At 35.9% G+C, this 21,705-nt stretch overlaps 1 protein-coding gene and 1 pseudogene across 2 annotated transcripts in view; both read right to left on the minus strand.

Moving 5' to 3' along the window:
- The window catches only part of LOC101309695 (probable LRR receptor-like serine/threonine-protein kinase At1g07650-like), a 13,060-nt gene extending 8,738 nt beyond the window's left edge, over nt 1-4,322 (minus strand). The window contains exon 1 of the mRNA XM_004309581.1: nt 4,288-4,322. Coding sequence (XP_004309629.1) covers nt 4,288-4,322 — 35 coding nt within the window. The remainder of the gene's footprint in view (nt 1-4,287) is intronic.
- A 923-nt stretch (nt 4,323-5,245) lies between these two features.
- On the minus strand, nt 5,246-20,795 carry LOC101309990 (annotated as a pseudogene). The gene is made up of 46 exons (XR_185464.1): nt 20,741-20,795; nt 19,234-19,399; nt 18,608-18,679; nt 18,434-18,502; nt 18,285-18,356; nt 18,108-18,179; nt 17,918-17,989; nt 17,761-17,832; nt 17,566-17,637; nt 17,387-17,458; nt 17,227-17,298; nt 17,069-17,137; nt 16,698-16,763; nt 16,468-16,530; nt 16,329-16,376; nt 16,169-16,209; nt 15,459-15,847; nt 15,191-15,386; nt 14,836-14,982; nt 14,525-14,643; nt 14,174-14,384; nt 13,711-13,945; nt 13,438-13,588; nt 12,978-13,357; nt 12,085-12,275; nt 11,045-11,225; nt 10,770-10,841; nt 10,576-10,644; nt 10,419-10,493; nt 10,235-10,306; nt 10,053-10,124; nt 9,891-9,965; nt 9,715-9,786; nt 9,512-9,583; nt 9,350-9,421; nt 9,000-9,068; nt 8,679-8,744; nt 8,473-8,561; nt 7,698-8,071; nt 7,417-7,612; nt 7,197-7,328; nt 6,947-7,065; nt 6,611-6,821; nt 6,266-6,503; nt 5,780-5,930; nt 5,246-5,696 (listed from the first exon to the last, which is right to left on the minus strand). The product of XR_185464.1 is annotated as an uncharacterized LOC101309990 (transcript).
- Between the last annotated feature and the right edge of the window lie 910 nt (nt 20,796-21,705).

The raw sequence follows: 21,705 nt of genomic DNA on the forward strand, positions 1-21,705 counted from the left end.
GGGGGATAGTTATGCTCTAAAAACGAAAGTTACTATTTATAGAAATCAACTATAAAAGGAAGGGTAAGTTTCCATTTTGGGGGGGATAGTTATGCTCTAAAAACAAAAGTTACTATTTATGAAAATCAACTATAAAAGGAAGGGTAAGTTTCCATTTTGGGGGATATATAGTTATGCTTTAAAAACAAAAGTTACTATTTATGGAAATCTACTATAAAAGAAATGGTAAGTTTCCATTTCGGGGGATTCCTTTTCTGAAAATTCAACATTAATTGCCACATGTTGCGACCTCATTTGTCCTAAGTCACTAATCTGTCAATGCCATTAAAGTTTTACTTTTTTTCCACCATTTCAAAACTTTAAAAATGCATAGAAAATAGCTCCAGTGTCAGAAAAATTCACCGAAAAATGTCACGGACCACAGGCGGGACCGATTTCACAACTGCGTCTGAATTTTAGTCATTGGAATCACAACGTATCTACTAATGTGGTATAACTTATTTGGTAGGTTATATGCTAGTGTACAACTTTGTGAACCAACTATATAGAGGAAGCAAAATTTTCAAAAATATTGTGAAATAGGATGTGATCGGTATAGTAAAATATGGCTACGGTAGAAAAATCACTTTAATTTACCAATGTTTGGGCCCTGATTGAAGCGGTCAACCCTATTTACGTTTATGCTTCACTAAGGAGAGCCCTATCCTCGGGTGGTAAACGTCCCTAAAGTTTTACATGGGTGGTTATATCTCATCTATGTGAGACTTTATTGTGTTGAAAAGTTCACCAAACTAGGTCACAAAGAGGTAGGTAAGATAGTTTTCGTGTGATAAGTGAATATGAATTAGGGTTGACCGCTTTGATCGAGCCTCAAACATTGTTGAATCCAGTTGAATTTTATACCATAGCCATGTTTCACTATAATGATCACATCATATGGTCAATTTTCATTTTGTGAATTTTAGTCATCGAAATCATAACATGCCTACTAAAGTAATATAACTTGTTTGATAGGTTATATGTTAGTGTACAACTTTGTGAACAAACTATATAGAGGAAGCAAAATTTTCAAAAAATCGTGAAATATGATGTGATTGATATAGTAAAATACAGCTACGGTGGAAAAATCACTTTAATTCGCCAATGTTTGGGCCCCGATCGAAGCGGTCAACCTTATTTACGCTTATGCTTCACTAAGGAGAGCTCTATCCTCGGGTGGTAAACGGCCCCAAAGTTTTACATGGGTTGTTATGTCTCATCTATGTGACACTTTATTGTGTTGAAGAATCCACCAAACTAGGTCACGAAGAGGTAGGTAAAATAGTTTTAGTGTGATAAGTGAAGATGAATTAGAGTTGACCGCTTTGATCGAGCACCGAACATTGTTGAATCCAGTGGAATTTTATACCATAGCCATGTTTCACTATAATGATCACATCAGACGAACAATTTTAATTTTGTGAATATTCATTGATTCAATCTCAAGAACAATTTAAATTTCCAGAAAGTCTACTTTTTTTTTATTTCTCTTATGTTAATGGTAGCCATTTCTTATGAAAAATGTAGTTGTGTCTTATGTTAAATGTAGACTTTGCCTTTTTTACCTTGGGTTGCTTCAATCTCAAGAACAATTTAGATTTCCAGAAAGTCTACTTTTCTTTAATTTCTCTTATGTTAATGGTAGACATTTCTTATGAAAATAGTAGAGGTGTCTTATGTTAAATGTAGACTTTGCATCTTTTACTTTGATTTTTCTTCAATCTCAAGAACAATTTAGATTTCCAGAAAGTCTACTTTTCTTTGATTTCTTTTATGTTAATGGTAGACATTTCTTATGAAAAAAGTAGTTGTATCTTATGTTAAATGTAGACTTTGCATCTTTTATCTTGGGTTGCTTCAATCTTAAGAACAATTTAGATTTCCAGAAAGTCTACTTTTCTTTAATTTCTCTTATGTTAATGGTAGACATTTCTTATGAAAATAGTAGAGGTGTCTTATGTTAAATGTAGACTTTGCATCTTTTACCTTGATTTTTCTTCAATCTCAAGAACAATTTAGATTTCCAGAAAGTCTACTTTTCTTTGATTTCTCTTATGTTAATGATAACCATTTCTTATGAAAAATGTAGTTGTGTCTTATGTTAAATGTAGACTTTGCCCCTTTTACCTTGGGATGCTTCAATCTCAAGAACAATTTAGATTTCCAGAAAGTCTACTTTTCTTTGATTTCTCTTATGTTAATGGTAGTCATTTCTTATGAAAAAAGTAGTTGTGTCTTATGTTAAATGTAGACTTTGCATTTTTTACCTTGGTTAATTTGCTTCAATCTCAAGAACAATTTAGATTTCCAGAATGTCTATTTTTCTTTGATTTCTCTTATGTTAATGGTAGCCATTTCTTATGAAAAATGTAGTTGTGTCTTATGTTAAATGTAGAGTTGTAAATTTTACTTGATTCAATCTCATGAATAATTTTGATTTGTAGAAAGTCTACTTTTCTAATGAAAACAGTAGATGTGTCTTATGTTAAATGTGTCTTTCGACTTGCAACATTTTCTGTGATATTTTTCATGACAGTAGTAGATATTTCTTATGATAGTTGTAGACAATCTCAAGAATCATTTTGATTTCCAGAAAGTCTACTTTTGTGTGATTTTACTCATCTGAATGATAGATATTTCTAATGAAAACTGTAGATATAGAGAGACTTAACGGAGAGTTAACGGAGAGTTAACGGTGTTAGTTTGCTTTAACCTGCTATAGCAAGTCAAAATTGGTTTGGTATCCATACCTTAAGGCACACAAGTGAAACCCTTTTTCTTGAGCCACTTAAAAAAATAAAGAAGAAAAAGACTTGTTTGGTAGAAAGAAGACTGAAAGGAAAGAAAGGAGATTCACACAAAGGCTTTCGAATCTATGCATTTGCTTTGGTGGTGGTACTGTAGTCATGAACTCATGATCGATCAGTAAGCGAGCTCGCACATACCGTACCGTCTTTCAAGCGATCAAGCTCACACACACACACACTTGATGTATGTAGAGATAATTACACATGAATAAAGATAATTACACAAGAATGTCGACTCAGCATGCAGACGAAGAAAAATTAAGGATGCAGGCATGTGTACGTATTACCTTCAGTAGCAGGAAGACGAGTTGAAAGAGCTTCAACTTTGATGGCTGATCCAAAACTGCAGATAACTAGTATCACCAACAAGTTATTGAGGTTCATGATGGTTTTCCAGACACTATTATGAGGAAGACGAACTCCGACGACTCTGATTACCATCTTCGTTTAGCTATTGCTTTGCTAGCTAGCTCGTCGGTTTTTAAAGTGAATTAATAATAATCTGTAACATCTGCAGCTAGCTAGTAGACATATATATTAATTACTGATCAATATATGCAGGGACCGCGACTTAGATGGATCAAGGTGACTTTCCTGTATGAGAATAATGGAAATAAGTCCATCCATGCAGTTGTTTTCAGTACGTCAACCACTTGGACTGATATCGTTTCCACTACTACAGTACTATTGTCCCTATTTTCACAACAAGGACGTAAGTGTGTAGTTAATGCACAATTAATGCTACGAATTGACAATAGAAAATCAATCCCATCAGTTAATTAATGTTAGGAATTAGATCTTACGATTAATATTCATATGTCATCTGTCACCATAATTTTACTAAAATATCATTCACTACATGTTCTACAGCTAATGTCCGACGAGAAATGTGCTAATGCCGTCCACCGAGTAGCTAGGAATGTGCTACTGCTAATAGAAAAGTGCTACTGTCAGAGCTATTGCAATTTATTTATTTTTCGGCAATTCTCTAGAGCCAAATAAAGCTGCTACTAACGACTGAATAGCTACTACTACTACTGCTACTGCTACTGCTACTACCAAATGTACAGTACAAGCATGACTCATACTCCCAAATCTAGGGTTTTGAATTGCCACATTTGATAGAAAATCAGCAACGGTTGAATTGAAATTGTGTGAACAAGGATCGACTCACATTCCTCCTCGCCTCCGTCACTGTTGAGTCCACCCAAGGAACCGAGTCCAAATCATATTCATATTCATATGCAATTTCAAATCAAATCGGAAAAGCAAACAAAGCAGTAGCAGCATGACCAGACCCCAGCAGAATAACATCACATTTCAAAACCCAAAACCATCTTCTAATGCAACCTCTACCTCCGCTCCGACCCACCATCCTCAACGCCGAGGCCAAACTCCTCTTCATCTCCGTCAAGGCTTTCGTCCCGCCACTGTCGCCAACCTTAGCCCGAGCTTTGCCTTCCTCGGATGCGCCATCAACGGCCTAGGCGACTTCGTCTTCCTCAAATCAAGATGTCGGTCGTTCCAGGCCTCTAGGTCGCCACCGTCGAGCTCGTGTGGCCTGCAACGACATCGATTTGATCGCGATGGTTGAATCGGACAGATCGGCGACGGAGGATGAAAATCTGAGAGCAAGAGAGAGAGAGAGATGTAGGTTAATTTTAGATATTTTTTTGTGAAATAGAGTATTTTGGTCATTTGATGCTTGGTATTATTAGTTTTGGGCTTCAAGTTTGTGTCCTAATTTATATAAAAATGATTAAAAATAGATTTTTTGAGTATTTAAATTTAGTCATGTGTTTTTATGTAATTTAAAAAATAAATAAATATGTAGTTGTTACTAACCTTGTGGCAATCTTGTGCCAGCCTACTTTACTTGATTGACAAGTCCCTTCACATAACTCATAATCAACGTTTCTGATTTCATGTAGCTTAGAGAGACGTATTTTATTTAGTTGAGAGTTGAGACATCAATTTATTTTCGGAAATAAAGATTTCTATGGTGAAAATTGAGGGACAAAGTTTATGTAGACAGCTGTGTTGGTCGTCGGTCCTCCATAAAAGAGAATACGACTGATTGGAACGTAAGAAGATTTTGCATTGTCACTATCAATTTTTTTATTTATGCAAATTCCTCATTTTAATAAATCACAAGTCAAATCGAGTCGAGGCATTGGATGGAGTCGGTTTTAGTTGTATCACTTGTATGTTTTATTTTTTGGGGGGTCATCAGAACACAAGTTTGACATGGACTTTTCTTTTAGGCCTTTTTGCTGTGTCTTGAAAAGTTTCCCTTCAAACCATGGTAACTTTTCATTCAATTGAATCTTCTTTGTCTGAAGTCTGATTGTCCTAAATTTGCAATCTAGATTATTAGCCATGAGACTGTCCAACTGTAATTGATAGGCAAATATGTTTGATGCTACCAAACAGTAAGGTAAATATTGTCAAGATCAGATACATCGATCTCTTGGTTCTGGAGTGACACTAATTATTTGACGTAGTAGTACCAGAAGAACCAGTCCATGGTGCATCTGATGAACGCATGAGGCTATGACTTCCACTTGGGGAGCTGATCCATGGTGCATTGTGATCAAACTGGTCTCTCAAGGCTCTTAACTTCGTCATTTCATCACCATAGACACTTGGATCCATCACAACGTCATCCACAGCGGTCCGCCCTTCAAGCATACTCACTACTGCAGACATGATAGGCCTGAGCGCAGCTGTTGGATTGGTGCACAGCAGAGCTACTTTGATAGTTCTAAGCGCCTCTTTCTTATTGAAATCGGACCCCAACCTTGGATCCACCAGCTCCAGTAAGTTCCCTTTTTGTTGCAAAACAAGGGCCTAAAAAAATAAGCAGAGAAAATGAGTGCATGGATGACCAAAACCAGATACATATATATGCAGTGAAGGTTTTTTCATCTTACCCAATCCATGAGACATTGAATGTTCTCATTGGGTCGATATTTCATGTTGTTCTTTCCTGTAACAATTTCTAATGCAACAACTCCAAAACTGTAGACATCTGCTTTATAGGTCAAGCAACCCCAAAGCGTATATTCCGGTGTCATGTATCCTCTGCACAACAGTTAATTTTGTTTCCAGCGACGGATTATCACTCTAATACAAAGGATTTTCTCACAAAAATAGATATGAAACATAGTGTGATATATACAAGTAAGATATTACATGTAAATGACATTTTATGGCCTTTCATATCAGCATGCAGTTCTGCAGTCAATTTGAGCTACTAACTCGTAATTTTCTATATATCACTAACTGACAACTTCATTGTACTGGGCATATGGAGATAAAAAGAGATAGATTAGTTATCATGTTTTTGTGCATACTAAGTTTTTAGACAGAATGCTAGTGGAAAATTAGATTCACAAGTGAAGATAATGGAAGCTCACATAGTTCCAGCAATCCTGGTGCTTATGTGAGTGTTCTCCTCTTCATCAAGCTTGGCCAAACCAAAGTCTGATATTTTAGCGTTGAGGTCTTGGTCCAGTAACACATTCGTAGTTTTGATGTCTCTGTGTACAACCTTCACTGCCGATTCCTCATGCAAATAAGCCAGACCTTTCGCTATGCCTAGGCATATTTTCTGCCTCGTAGGCCAGTCCAATTTTAGGGGACCATCCTCTGGACCTGCAATTAACTTGGTCATATATACATACCTAATGATTGGCACACTTTAGAACCTTGAAGACATGATTATTTTCTTTCTTGGTCGTCTGAAGACATGATAAGCTCACCAAACAAAGCGCGTGCAAGGCTATTGTTTTCCATGTACTCATATACCAACAGTAAATGATTTGCTTCAATACAACATCCATACAATCTAACAAGATTTGGATGCTGCACACAAGAGATCATGCCTATTTCATTCACGAATTCACGATTTCCCTGCTTCGAATGTGAAGATAGTTGCTTAACTGCAATTATAGTACCATCGATTAATATACCCTGCATAAAAACATAGTCAATTAGTTTCAATCCTCATAACACTAGGCCATCAATGGAAAATTAACTGAAGACATGCACGTAAATGTACAAGGAAAAAGATAACTGGATACACTCATATATGATACCTTGTAGACAGGCCCAAAACCACCTTCTCCAATTTTGTTAGTTGGATCAAAGTTGTTAGTGGCAGCTTTGATGTGCTTGAAGGTGAACAAGCCAGTTTGCAGGTCCAGTCCTCTCAGAGCTGTCAATATATAACATTGGTTAGTACTTTGGTGCAGATTGATCAAAAATCATTCAAAACTAGTATCTGCAGCTGTAGTCACATGAAATTTGACATGATAATTAAGACTAATGCACTAGTTTCTTAGTGACCTCTTTCCATTTCTGTCTTGCTGTTCAGACAGCCTTTCCACCAAAGAAGGCCTAAAATCAATACAGCGAGGCACAAAACTGAAGCTCCACCCACAATAAGTTTTGTTTCTCTACCAAGAGGAGGCCTGAAGTCTACGAAGAAAAAGAAATTGTCAGCATAAAATGTATTAACTTAATTTATATGACAACTTGCTAGAAACTTTTGCAATTCAGAAAATACCAGAATTTATAGAAATAGCTGATATAAGGGGACCATATGTTCCTTTTCTTGGGGAACCTGTTGTCCCTTCCCCGGACCAATGAAAACGGATCTCAAGTGTTTTATTCTTAACAACTGCTTTGAATTTCATAATGACCTCCTTATCAGTCCCTTGTGCTTCCTTTGCAATGTCAAAATCCTTGAGCACCAGTTGCTCCTGTAATACAAAAATGTAATCCCTTAGATTCTTTCCATGTTATGCAGAGTAGAGTGCATATATAAACAGAATGACTGAGCTTTACTTGAATGTAAACATCAAATATCCTTCTTCCAAGACTATAAAAAGATTCATTGCTTCTGAGTATTGTCTCCGCAAAGTGAAGATTCACATTATAGTTTCCATTCCCAAGGCAGCGTGCATAGTACGTAAGAGAAAGAGGAGAGAGACGAGCATTTGTGTACAACTCAGAGTTTTTCATTCTGAGTAAAGATGCATTCTTTGCTATGTAGTCTTGAGCTTTAGGGTTCTTATCCCAGAAGTGCCCAGTGCTACTGAATCCCCAGATATTCATAGGGACTAATTTTGCTGCACCTCCTGGATCTGCATCATTTTCAAATTTGGTTCCTCTAACAATGGTAGCTAGTCCACCACAATTTATATGCAACGAGTAGTGGTCTGCACAGTAGCGGCACAGATCAACAATTCAACACATATATACTATGTAGATATGTATCCAATCAAAATATTGTCTTATAGGCCATTTTCTATGTTGGTCTGAATTAAACAAAATCGTTATGAAGAGTGTCTAACAAATGTAGTTACCTTTTCCACAAGGATTATTCTCCAGGCACTCTCCAGATAATCTAAAATGTTGTCGCACAGTATCAATTTATGTCAATCAGTTCAGTTGTACATAAATTGAATAAGAAATTGCTTCATTGAGACTAGAAAGTTAAAAGCTTACGAGTTGTCTCGTGAAGAAAAGCTTTTGAAGAAGTTCCTAACGCATGAAAAATTGGTTAGTCAAGAGAAAAAATAGCGCTGAATGAAGACAGCAAACATTTAAGTCAGGTAACTTGAAAGAGAAATCTCTTACAGGGTGTCTGTACAAGACGGTTGCTGTGTAGAGCTCTTGGAAAAGTTATTGTAAGAAATATCTATATGGCTGTACAAAGGCAGGATGGTATATTGTAAGCTGTATAACTCTTACAAGAAGTGAATCTTTTAGGCTTGAATACAAAAGTAAAACACTAGAAAATATGATATAGGATGGAAGACGTACTAGCGAGAATCTCTGCTAATGATCCATTCTGGAATAGGCCCAGTGAGCAAGTTGTTTGTCAAATATCTATTGATCATGGACGTAATCACATTCTACCATAGTAAATCTTTACTATTCTACTTCAAACACAGAGGAAGAGATGTACAAGATAGTAACTGAGAAGTCATGCTTGGCAATGTCCATGCTTCTTTAATTCCATTATAGATGTGATTTCATACATGTATACATGTATAGCAATCTAAATAACTGTGTAGTTTCATGCTTGTCTACATTTGCATTCATGATGTTTGCTATAAACCTTTATGAATTTACATTACTTACAAGTACTGCAGGCTTATACCGAAATCAGGAATACTAATACTTCCTACCAATCTGTTGAAGCTTAGATCCCTGCAAGAAATAACTGAGATTCTAAGATGTTGATAATCAAACTTTAATACTCATAATTAAGCTTGACAGATCACAATGAACTGTGATAAATCAACCTGTGATGAAGATGTTAAACCATCTAACTAGCTTCTGTCAAATGCCTCCTGTTTAGGACTGTCTAATGTCAACCCTATAATTGTAATTACCTATTTAACAGACGCTAGTTTGGTGGTTTAACAGGAGCTAGGATATCAATCAATCGTGTGCTAAACAAATTGAAGAGTAGAGAATCATATCATTACAACATATTCAATGATTTCGTTGCCAATATATAATTAGGAATTCGTCCAGATAAATTACAGCTCCTCAGCATTCTACAAAATAACCCCGCATGTTAGGACAACTGCAGATGTGGAATAGTCAAATTGCAACGAGATATTTGTTTCATCATTATGAACACTTACAGTCTCTTCAAACCTGTCATTTTCTGTAAGGGAGGAAATTCTGAACCCCTTCCAGTTAAGTCACTGATCCTACTGCAATAAGTAGCATCACGAAATTAAAAATAAAATAAAAATGTCCCTGAAATCTGAAGTTGTATTAGATTGTTAAAGGACGATTAAGATTTTTAGTGTAAATACAACTTAGGATTAAATGCAGAACTTACAGCTCTGTTAAGTTCTTCAAAATAGAAATTGTCGATGGAATAGGCCCTTCCAAACCACTAGCTTGAATCTCTCTGTCAGAAACAGAAATCAAAATGGATGATAGATATTACACCTGGAAATTTCAATATCATAGTTATTCAAAATGTGTAACCTACTAAGCAGAGAAAGTACATACAATTGCTGTAGTAGATTCCAACTTTGGAAAAAATGAGGAGCTATTGTTCCTGAAAAGTTGTTACTGCTTATCCTCCTGCATGAAGAGATTCATGGAAAATTATAAAACTACATCTATTCTAACAAGAAAAACTGTTATCATAGCAATGTCGCAAAGACTCACAGTTCAATCAATTTAGTCAGTTTAGTAAGAGACATTGGCAACTCTCCTGTGAGATTGTTTGCGCTAAGAACACTGCAGATACAAGTTTCAACTAAACCACTGGTGCTTGCTTATTCAAAAAGGCAATATCAAAAAATAAGGAATGAAAGCACGTCAATGGTCAAACAAAAGAAGAATCTTACAGAGTCTCCAAGTTGACCAAATTACCAAGCTCAGGAGGAACAGTTCCAGAAAACCGGTTAGTCTCTAGGCTCCTGAAAATATGTTCTGCTTTCATATTGATGACTCACACAGCAGGCTAAATTAAAAATAAATTAAGTTGGGAAATTATAAAAAAAAAAAAGTGAGATATAATGAGAGCATTACAGGTACTGTAGAGTGGTAATGTTTCCCAAGTAGCTAGGAATTGATCCGGCTGGTAAATTGTTCACCGAAACAGACCTGAGTGCAGCTCATATGTTAAGATTGACACATTGGCTATAAACTACAATTGTCTTATCAAGATGAAGATGAAGTCCTTTACAGATGTTCCAGCTTTGTAGAAGCCCATTGAATCGGTATCTTACCACTGAGGTAGTTTCTATTCAAATCACTACAAGTACAAGAATGAAAAAAGGTCACTGATTTAGCATTTTGAGGAATTTGAATTTCTGAACTTTTTGTAGGCTATATATCACTCTGAATTTCAAACTATACAACTGAAAGGGTATCCCTTACAGAAATGTCAGGTAAGGCAACTTCACAATAGATGTTGGAAGCACACCATGTAAATCTTGCCCTTGGAGAATTCTGTGTTACAAGTATGTCAGAGCCAATAAAAATCTCCTTCTGTCTCAACACTACTCATTGATAGGCATATATATGATTATATGAATGTAAAAACTAACCAAATGTTCTTTATGTTAGAAACTATCTCATCAGTCGAAATTTGAAACCCACAATATATAAACAAACGAAAAAAAGAATGTATAAGGGTTTGAAGTTTTGCATACATGCTGATAACATGGTAGGTTTCATCAGGGAAGGAACAGCTGCAAGTGACATTGTTCATGGATGAAGGCCAGTCATCAGATTTTGGCACTAGGGTGGCCCAACTTGACTTCTTGCTACATGGGTCTTCTTCGAAGTTCCAGTTTTTCCCTAATTCCTTACCGATCTCTTTTAGTGCTTCCACTGCCCACACAATTAAAATCCATGAAACATTCTATATCTGAGATTATGAGGTAAAGAATAAAGACCAGTGTGATTTGCAGGACCAAGAGTTGAAATAGAGTTTGCCTCACCATAGACCATACATGTTTATAGCAGACAGTAACTAGTGAAAAGAATACGAAACGCATCTATAACTCATGTAACAGTGACACAAAGTGTTATATAGATGACTAAGTGTCACTATAGATGAACAAAGCTTAGGCTTGGAGATGCTCAATCTAATAATGAGACCATAGCAGACAGATATCTACTACTGAACAAAGAATTAATGACGGAACACAACCATATACCAAAGCTCTAGTGTACTGGTTTTCAGTTTTACCGATACCCACTCTGTTCAGAAAACGAAAGTCTGATAAGAGTATCTCCAACAGCTTCCCTAAAATTTCTTTAAAATGGGGAAGCAAAAGCTAAAATCTCCAAAAAAAAAATTATACTTAAAATCCAACAATTCTCCATTTTAGAGATTTCAGCATTTAATACAACAATAAAATATAATATATCATTATTAATTATAACAAAATAACATTATATATTTCATTGTAACAATAAAATACCCAATAAAATATTCTATTGATGTCTTGAATTCGTTGAAGCTTGTGAAGAATTTAATTTTGGGAAAGGAATGTTTTGCTGTAAATTTGGGGAATGAAGACTTCTCTTTCTTCTCCATCCCTATTTTGAGGAATGAGATGGGGAAGTTGTTGGACCTAAAAACAGCTATATATTTCCCAAAATTGAGAATTTCAAGAAAATGAGGAACATGTTGGAGATGCTCTAATTGAAGCAACAAAAGGAAGAAAATTGAGTTCTTTATTACCTTCAGCAACCGGAAGAGGCGAACATTGTGCTTCAACTTCACTCAATGTTATGCAGAACAAGCAGAGAACCAAGATCATGAGCATTATGATGTTATGCTTCATCTTCTTCATGTCATTTGTATCTACACCCCCAGGCCAACAAGCAGATGTCTGTTTGCTGGTGTTGTACATGCAGCTTTCCTCTTCTTCACTAGCCGGTGTCTAGAATGATTAGTACTAGTAATGTCCCATCATCTCTATAGTCACTGCTTTAATAGCGACCCCATAGATACAGGAACTAATACTATAATTTATCAAAAGTTTAAAACATTGAAAGGACCCCTTCAGAGCTAAGGGACCCCTTATAGTACTATACTACTATTCCAAATTTTGTCCAGACTCGTACATTATTGTTGATCCGCGAAGAAGACTTTGAGTCAACTAGGCATTCCATATGGACAGGAAAATGAAGACCAATTAATAGACGACCATCCGACAGGGGTAAAGGTAGAGATGGCTAGCAGTTAAATTAAGGTGAAGCTTCGTTAGTACAGAGTTCTTCATTTGTACAGAGTTCTCGAGTCATCAGGTAATTAATGAGCAGATAGATCAATAATGCACTACACACATTTTCTTCACTATTGCTATTTGCTAGTATAGTTTGCTATGGAGTCAAACATCAGGGCTGTCAATTGATCAACAACCCCTGTATATCGAATAACAATGTCACCTTTGGGGTTCAAATAGAACCATCAATCTGTATACATGGAACTGAATGGAAGAAGAAAAGGTGAATCTAACCCCTAAAAGAATATGTAATTGATATAATCAAAAGGGAACATATTTACAGAAAGAACTTGGTATGGGAATGGAACTTGCTACTATGTGGAATCATTTACTATAGAATTCTCACCTCTGCGAGGGTGTCGTTTCTGGGTTGATTTCACAGGAGTCAACGCCAGAAATGGTAGAGGTGGAGCAGAATGTTTGGACTGTCATTTGTGTTTGGCTCATAGTTGAACTGTCAGTTCCCCTCTGGCGATGGAGGTCTCTCATGGCCTTAAACCTCAAATCCTCCCTGTAGCTACTCGGTTCTGGGATCACGTCAGGAACGGCTATTTGTCCTTCAAGCATTTTGACCACCTCAGACATGATAGGCCGAAGTGAAGCAGAGGCGTTTGTGCATATCAGAGCTACTTTTACCATGATCTCCGCTTCCTTTTTGTCAAACTCGGACCCTAACTTCTCATCAACTAGCTCCAACAACTTTCCAGATTGTTGCAAATGACAAGCCTGCACATGTTTGTTGATTACTAACAATGATAACAACCTCCATGCAATATATAATCAGGATATGGAAATGATCAGAGTACCCAATCTAAAAGACAAACACAATCATCACTTGGTATATAAACATTGTTGTTCTTCCCACTAATCAGTTCCAGGGCCACTACTCCAAAACTGTAAACATCTGCTTTGTAGGTCAGGTGACCCCATAGTGCATATTCCGGTGCCATGTACCCTCTGCAAATCAAGATAACAATTTTGCTACTCAGCTATGAAAGAGTTTGCCAACTTAGCTAGACTTCATGATAAGCATGTTAAAACAGCAACAAGTCAATTTAAATAAGGACAGGGGAACTGACATGGTCCCAGCAACTCGGGTGCTTATGTGAGTCTTCTCCTCTTCATCAAGCTTTGCTAGTCCAAAGTCGGATATCTTGGGGTTCAAGTCCACATCAAGCAGCACATTAGTTGCTTTGATGTCTCGATGAACAATTTTTAGTACGGATTCTTCGTGAAGAAAAGCAAGCCCTCTTGCTATCCCAATACAAATCTTACGCCTTGTTGGCCAGTCCATTTTGATCTGTGTGTCACGACCTACAAAGTACCCAAGAAAATTAGCTTGATTTTTCTTTCTAGAAATAAACAGGGGAAAATAAAACTCTAGTACTTACAAAGTACTCAGAAAGAACCAAAACACAAAAAAGTAGAAACGAATACAACACCAGGCTTTACACTTTAGATTACTGATCAGTTGCATACTTGCATCTTAATTTGCTTTTGTACTATACAGTTGAACAACCAAAGAAATAAACTGCTACTCACCAAACAATGCTCGAGCAAGGTTATTGTTCTCTAAGTACTCATAGACCAGCAATAGCTGACCTCCTTCAATACAGCATCCATGAAGTTTCACTAGATTCGGGTGTTGTAAACAAGATATCATGCCCATTTCATTTAAGAATTCACGATTTCCTTGCCTTGATTTAGAGGAAAGCTGCTTCACTGCTATCACAGTACCATCAGGCAACTGACCCTGTATCACAACTCTTATTCAGAATTAGCCTCGGTGTCATGTATTTCTATGCAATAAAACAAAATAAAAATAAAAATAAAAAAATAAAAAACGAGATCTAAAATAAAACAGAAAGTGCAATGTGTAGATAACAAAAGTACCTTGTACACAGGACCAAAACCACCTTCTCCAATTTTGTTATTGTAATCAAAGTCGTTAGTGGCAGCTTGTAATTGTTTTAGGGTAAAATTTCCCATCTGGAGATCAGATTCTTTTCCATCTGTCACCAACTCACCATGAAGGCACCAAAAAGATGAGTAAGTTAATTAGTGTCATGTACTCGTTATAACTTCTTGCTCAAGTAATCAAGAAAGGGCAAGTGTTAAATTTTGTTTTCGTATTCATTACTAGTGGAAATGATCAATAGGAATCCATGAATCTGAAGATGGGACATTTCATATGATCAATTTACCTTTCTTTCTGCCCAGTTTTCCTGGCAAGTTGCCTGTCCACCATAGGATTCCTAAAACAAGAAATAGTAGGCAAAGTGCTCCAACTACAAGCCCAATGACAATTTGAGTAGTTCCCTTATTACCAGCACTTGAGCAAGGTCTGAAATCTGCCAGTGTATCTATAAATTAGCTTTACCAGAATAAGATAATACAAGAATAAAGAAAAGAAACTTGACCACAAAATGGAAAATCTGATATGAAAAAGTGTAGAAGAGGTTGAGAAGTGTTCACTGGAGGCTTCATACAAAACCATCCTACAAGGATTAAAACCAAATTCATTTCTTGACATGCATTGTAAGTAGTTGAATGACTCACCAGATTTCACTGAAATAGCAGATACAAGGGGACCATAAACTCCTCTGTCAGGAATCCTGGTTGTCCCTTTACCCGCAAAATAGAATCGGATCTCTAAGACATTATTAGTCACACTTATATTATGTTGTAGTACTACTGGAGTTTGAGCCAATTTGGCCTGATCTTCAATATTGAAGTCCTTCCACCATAGTTTATCCTGAGAAAAAGTTCTCAACATTAAATCTCTTTGCTTCTTTAATGAAACATATTCAACATTGTAACTAGCTACCTGAATATAGATATCAAATATGCGCCTCCCAAGACTTGTGAATGTTTGGTTATTTGTAAACTGTATCTCCGCGAAGTGCAGACTTAGAGTATAGTCACCATTTTCTAAGCAATAATGAAAATAAGTGATTGAAATTGGAGCTATGCGTGCTGTTGTATATAATTCAGAGAGATTCGAAGATGCCACAGATACAGAGTAACGTGTATTTTGGAAATCGTTGTCATCCAAGAAGTCTCCGGTGCTACTAAATCCCCAATAATGATCATCATTGAAGAAATTCTCTGCAGTGCCACCTTCAACTCCTCCATCTCCTAGATACAGAATGCTTTCTTTATTTTCTTTGACAGTAATGTCATTCCCACCACAATTTACATGCAAACAAGTCGAATCTGGCATAATATAAAAATAATAATAATCGTAAGTAAGAGCATCTGAATTCAACTTTGTATAATAGAGTAGTGAAAGCAACAGTTAGAATTTATGTCTTTACGACTAATCCATGACATTTTATCTGTGAATTAACTCAACTGAGCCAGATTTTATTAATTTTGCAAGAAAGATTTTAAAATCAGAAGAATTAACTTTTTTGGGTGTACAGTCTTTATTGGATAACATCCTATAGGTTATAACTAGGTTTACTTGTAGAGCATTGCATGACAGTCGAGTCTATTTGAACAAAAAGAATAATTCAAACCACAATATAGGCTTACAGCGAGGACAAATCAAGCTCTTCAAGCACGGAAGACCTCTCCTTCTGTGACAAGTGAGTGAAATATGTTAGCAAAGATTGTACACCATACAGATATTAAACATATTTACTTTGATGGAAAGAACAGAAAGCAGCTTAGATGGAGAGAAATAGTATCTTACAAGTTGCTCTCTGAGGAAGAGCTTCGAAACAAGTTCAGGTTTAGATTCCTAAGAGCAGGAAAAGTGGTCAAACAATTATCAGTTAAATCCATATAGTCCAGTGAAAAATACATAATTATGCACTAGAAAGTATACTGACATGTTTTCCTGACAAGTAGGTTGCTCAGGGCCTTGCCATGTGAAGTTATTGTACGATAGATCACTGCGTAAAAGCATAAATATTAAGGGTTACTCTCTTTTTAATGAAAGGATTCAAGCTACAAGTGATGATGTCCTAGAATTCCATCGAGTAATAAATACCCATGAGAAAGTAAATTGCGTATATGAAAAGAGAAAAAGGAATAATATGACGCATCCAAAATGACATACACATTGCTTCCATCTTTGAAGATTGAGTCTGGTATACTTCCACTCAGAGAGTTTCCAGTTAAGAATCTACAGAAAGCAGTAACTGATTTTAGAGTGTTATGTCAAAGTTAGTACTAAAATATAAAAACATAAAATCAAAAGCTTATCAGACATCAACCTACATAGTTACTTGCATTTGGTTAATTTTGTATGACTATAGTGTTGTGAGCTATGAAACCAAAATATCCGAAACTTATGTAGGTGCATTTGTGTGCCCATGTATGTGTCAGAAATTTTGTCCCTTCCCAGAAATATGTCTTGGCATTTTACAGAAACTTTCCACATGCCATGGATCCGGCAGTTAATGGAATGAAGTACAAATTTCTACTTACAGGAATCTCAATCGCTCTAAGCTGATTGTGGTTGGAATTTCCCCTATCAACTTGTTAAAACTCACATCCCTGACATCATACAAAAACATAATCAAAATCCATTTATGGTCATGATAAATCACATGTATCAATATCTTATCTTTGAAAGCTTTACTTACAGCATTTCCAGGTTCTGCAGTGTCCACATGTAAGGAGGGATCTCTCCAGAAATGTTACAGTTCCTCAGAATCCTAAATTACATAATGGAGTTGTATTAACAAACCTGTATCACATATAAAAACATGTTCACATAGCTCATTATACAAATAATAGACATACAATCTGACTAGGCCAGTCATGTTTTTCAGCATAGGAAAATCCTGCTCTGTTCCATTTATATCACTAATCCTCCTATATACATATGACACCACAAAAGGAAAAAGAAAGGATTGATTAGTTCACTACAGAAAAAGAAAAGTAAAAAAGAATGACAAAATTGAAAAAGGCTCTTCACTTACAACTCAACTAAATTACTCAGGAGCGATATATTTGATGGGATAGGTCCACGAAGCCCACTGCCATGTATTTCTCTTCAAATCCAAACAACGAATAAACATTACACATGAGAAAGAAGTATGAAATCATAGGGCCACTTATAAAGAAAAAAGATAGCCTGAAAGCCAGGTGAATTGCATCAAAGAAAAAGATCTTACAATCTACCGAGTTGTTTCCAATTCTGTATAAAATCAGGTATGGTCCCATTGAAGTTGTTATCATTTATCCTACTGCATTAGACAATAAAATGGTATTACTTTGGCATGTAAACCACTTTTGCACATTATAAGAAAAGCAAATGCAGTAAAAACTTACAAATCTGTCAAATTTCTTAGCCCAGCGAATGTATTTGGTATGTTTCCAGTCAAATAATTGGAGGACAGTATCCTGAAATTATTATAGCAAAGCAACAACAACTTTTACCTATCATTGACCCTTCAGCAATGGTAACAGAGTATTGAGAAGGCAACACTCAAAGTTTTCCAGAAAAGAAAATGTTCCTTACAAACTTCCCAAGTTGATTAAACTCCCAAGCTCAGGAGGAACAACTCCAGAGAATTGGTTTGCTTCAAGATTCCTGCTCATTCCAGAACAAAAGAAAGATTGTTGATACTAGAAATAGATGATGACAGTAGACGACCCAACCTACTAGATCAATAACTGAGACAATCATACAACTCACAGGTATGTCAGAGTGGTAATATTTCCCAGCACCACTGGAATCTCCCCTGATAAGCGATTTACAAGAAGAGAGCTGCACAGACCTTCTAATTAGTGCAGAACAAGAACAATGGACTCAAATATATGATCACGAAAACTGATATTGCTTACATTGATGTTAACTGCATTGAACCCCATTCTGCTGGTATCGTACCACTGAGATAATTATAAACCAAATCACTGCACAAAGATGAAAAAGGTTCAAGGCACTCAGCAATAAAACAGTTATTTTGAAATGTCATCAGACATCACTTTTCGAGTCTTGTACTTTATAAATGCTCTTACATTTCTCTAAGGTAAGGAAGTTTCACCAGTTGAGGTGGAAGTTTTCCAGGTAGACTAAACCTCTTGAGTCCTCTGTCAGATTGAAATATATGAACTCAGACACTAAACAAGTAAGCAGAGAACAATATTAACAAAAAAAATAACAGAGATTGCTTTAAAATAATGAATAGTGGCCATCATTTACAATTATCTTCTCTTTGTGAGAAAATCCATCTTTTATTCGGTAATAATGTTGGCAACTATACTAACCTCCAATAGACTAAGGTGAAGATCATCAAGATTATCACTGTCAGAAATTTACATTAGCTGAGAACTTCTACCTCCAATGCCAAACCACTTTGGCACCTACCAGTAGATCAGTTTTAGCTGAGAACTTCTAGCACCTAGTAGATAAGGAAGGCCAAGGTAAGTTTTCACAATGCAAGGAGGTATTGTACTTCACTTGAGCCCATCAGAGGTCAGTATAGTTTACCCTATGAATTAGATACAAGAAGTTTATCAACCTCAATTGTTTTTTTTTTTTTTTTCAGGTAAAGTTAATATCAAACCACCAGCCCGTATCCTGATGTGTAATCATGCATTGAATTGTAAAAGCATCTAGCAACAAGATGAGAGAAGAACTATACAGCTTTACGACGTGACAGACAGTGTTGTTGCATTCACATTCGATGCTACTCTCAGATGCCTTTGGCGGCTCGGCGGTTACCCCAACCAATTCAATTTGGCAAGAACCCCCATTGAACTTCCAATACTTAGCGCCCATTGTACGAGTAATTTCTTCCAGAGCATCAACTGTTCACAATCAAACACCATCACATATCAGTATATAGACTGAAAAGTGAATGGAGGCAAAACCAAGTTTAATTTTGATATATGCAGCACATAAAAGCACTTCATGTTGAATCAATATACAGCAATGTCAAAACACTGATGCCCAACTCAAAAAAAGTGAAGCCTTTATCAGAATTCGGTTGCTATACACCAATAGTTACCATGACAGATACCTTTAAACGATAATCAGTGAAACTAATTGCAAAAGATCATAACTTTTATGCACAATACTTGGCCAAATAAGAAATTCTACACAGAAAACAAACAAAACTATCTGATTCTTCACAAAGATGAAGAAAAACCAAGTGGGTGTGTGTAAACTTCTGTGCTAATACCCATAAATCCAAATTGAACCCAACAAATCCCACATTTTTCTCATCAACCAACCAAAGTGTTCAAAGGAATGGAACAAGAAAATCAGCTCTTACTTTCATCTTGGGGAACCTCAGACTCAGCATATCTCAACAAGCTGAATAAGCAGCTTAACAAACTGAGCAACAGAAAAAGGAAGCGGCTTTTGCTTCTGGGTAGCATGATGATGAAGATTTGAGAATAAAGATTGAAGCTTTTGGGACAAAAGAATACCGAACAGTACTGAAACAAGTACAGTAAGGTAGGAATGTGATATCTTCTAGGTGCTGATCTACTTTGAACTAGTCAGACAATGCATGCAATTTGTTGACATTTAGGAAACACCCATAAACAGTACAATGCTTTGGCAAGCAAGTTTGAACTATCAAGCTTCAACTGGTTGGAGAAACCAGGACTGAGGAAAGCGGTGGCGCTCTAAGGTTGGACTTTGTTTTGTCCTCTTCCTAATTTATTCAATTTCGATTGCTGCGGTTTTGCTCATAAAATATGTATATTTTTCAGAAATTAAATAAACAATGTTATAGGCTTGTAGCTATGATCTTGATGCTGAGTAAACGTGGTTCCAATGATACATAAGTAAATGACCAATGAATCAATTTGAAGATAAGATATGAAATAGATAAGAGAGATCTGTGAGTCTTGTTTGGAGTATTAATATTAAATCTAGGATCCGGATTTTGCATGCAGAACCCAGAAAAATGACGGTATATAATAGGGTAAGGATGGCCCCATGGACCTGATATGGGGTATTATTGTCGGGAACCCGTACAATTGGGCAATGCCGCCAAATTCAGGCCTATTTGACTAACCAATACACTTGCGATTTTTTAGGCGCAAGACAATATGATTGAGCATTTTAAGTAGGAATTTTCAACTTTCGGAAATATGATTGAAATGTTACATGGGGGACAGATGCACAATATACAATACCTACAAGCTGATTCAACAACATGAAATTGTCAGACATGGGTAGATTTTTAACCATGTTTCATTGTTTTAGCTTTAACAACATTAAGCATCCTCATCAAAAACATTAAGCATCATTCATTCGAAATATCAAGTTAAGTAGTGAACATCTTTTAAATAGAGTATTTTCAACCATTCAACTTTAAGATATTGACGTCTTTTTCTACTTGAATTCATCACTTTGTTCCCCAAAAGTAGAAAAACAAAAAAAACAAAAACAAAAACAAAAAGAATGAAAGAGAGAGGGAAGTATAAGTGTTGTTCACTCATTTTGCTGATGAAGAGGCCAAATTTACATGTTCTTGCATAAAATTGACTGTTGTTATTTGTTAAGATTTAATACTAAATTAAACTAATGTCCATCTAAGACATCTGCAACTTGGCTATATTTCTTTTGTCACATAAACTAATATAGTTGAAGAATTTCTATGCTAGCTTTATACATCATTAGCACCATATTTTCTCACATTACATGTGCATGCCAACGACATTTGATTATTCAAACTAATTTGGTCGACTTCACCATAACAAGAATTCAATGGCATGGGACGGTCTGTTTGGATGCGAGTGAATTCTTGAGAATTTAATCAAAAATAAAGAATTCCCAATTTCTTAAAACTATTTCTCCCGTTTGGATTTTTATTCCGTGGAATTAGCAATTTCCACAGGAAAATAATCATGGAATTTGGAAGTTTAAATTTCCGATTTGAATTCCTCACAAAATAGGTGTCATTTATCAATTCACTTGACTGAGGTTAATCTAAATATAAATTCTTGTCATTTTAAAATTCTATATCATGAAATCCAAACAACGGAATTCTCAATTAATGGAATTTAAATTCATGGAATTGTAATTCCCATGATTTTGAAATTTCTATAGAGATTGAAATTATTTTATCCAAACACAATGTTAGAGAATGAAATAAAAA

This window comes from Fragaria vesca, unplaced genomic scaffold, assembly GCF_000184155.1.
Source record: "Fragaria vesca subsp. vesca unplaced genomic scaffold, FraVesHawaii_1.0 scf0512992, whole genome shotgun sequence".
Taxonomy (NCBI): domain Eukaryota; kingdom Viridiplantae; phylum Streptophyta; class Magnoliopsida; order Rosales; family Rosaceae; genus Fragaria; species Fragaria vesca.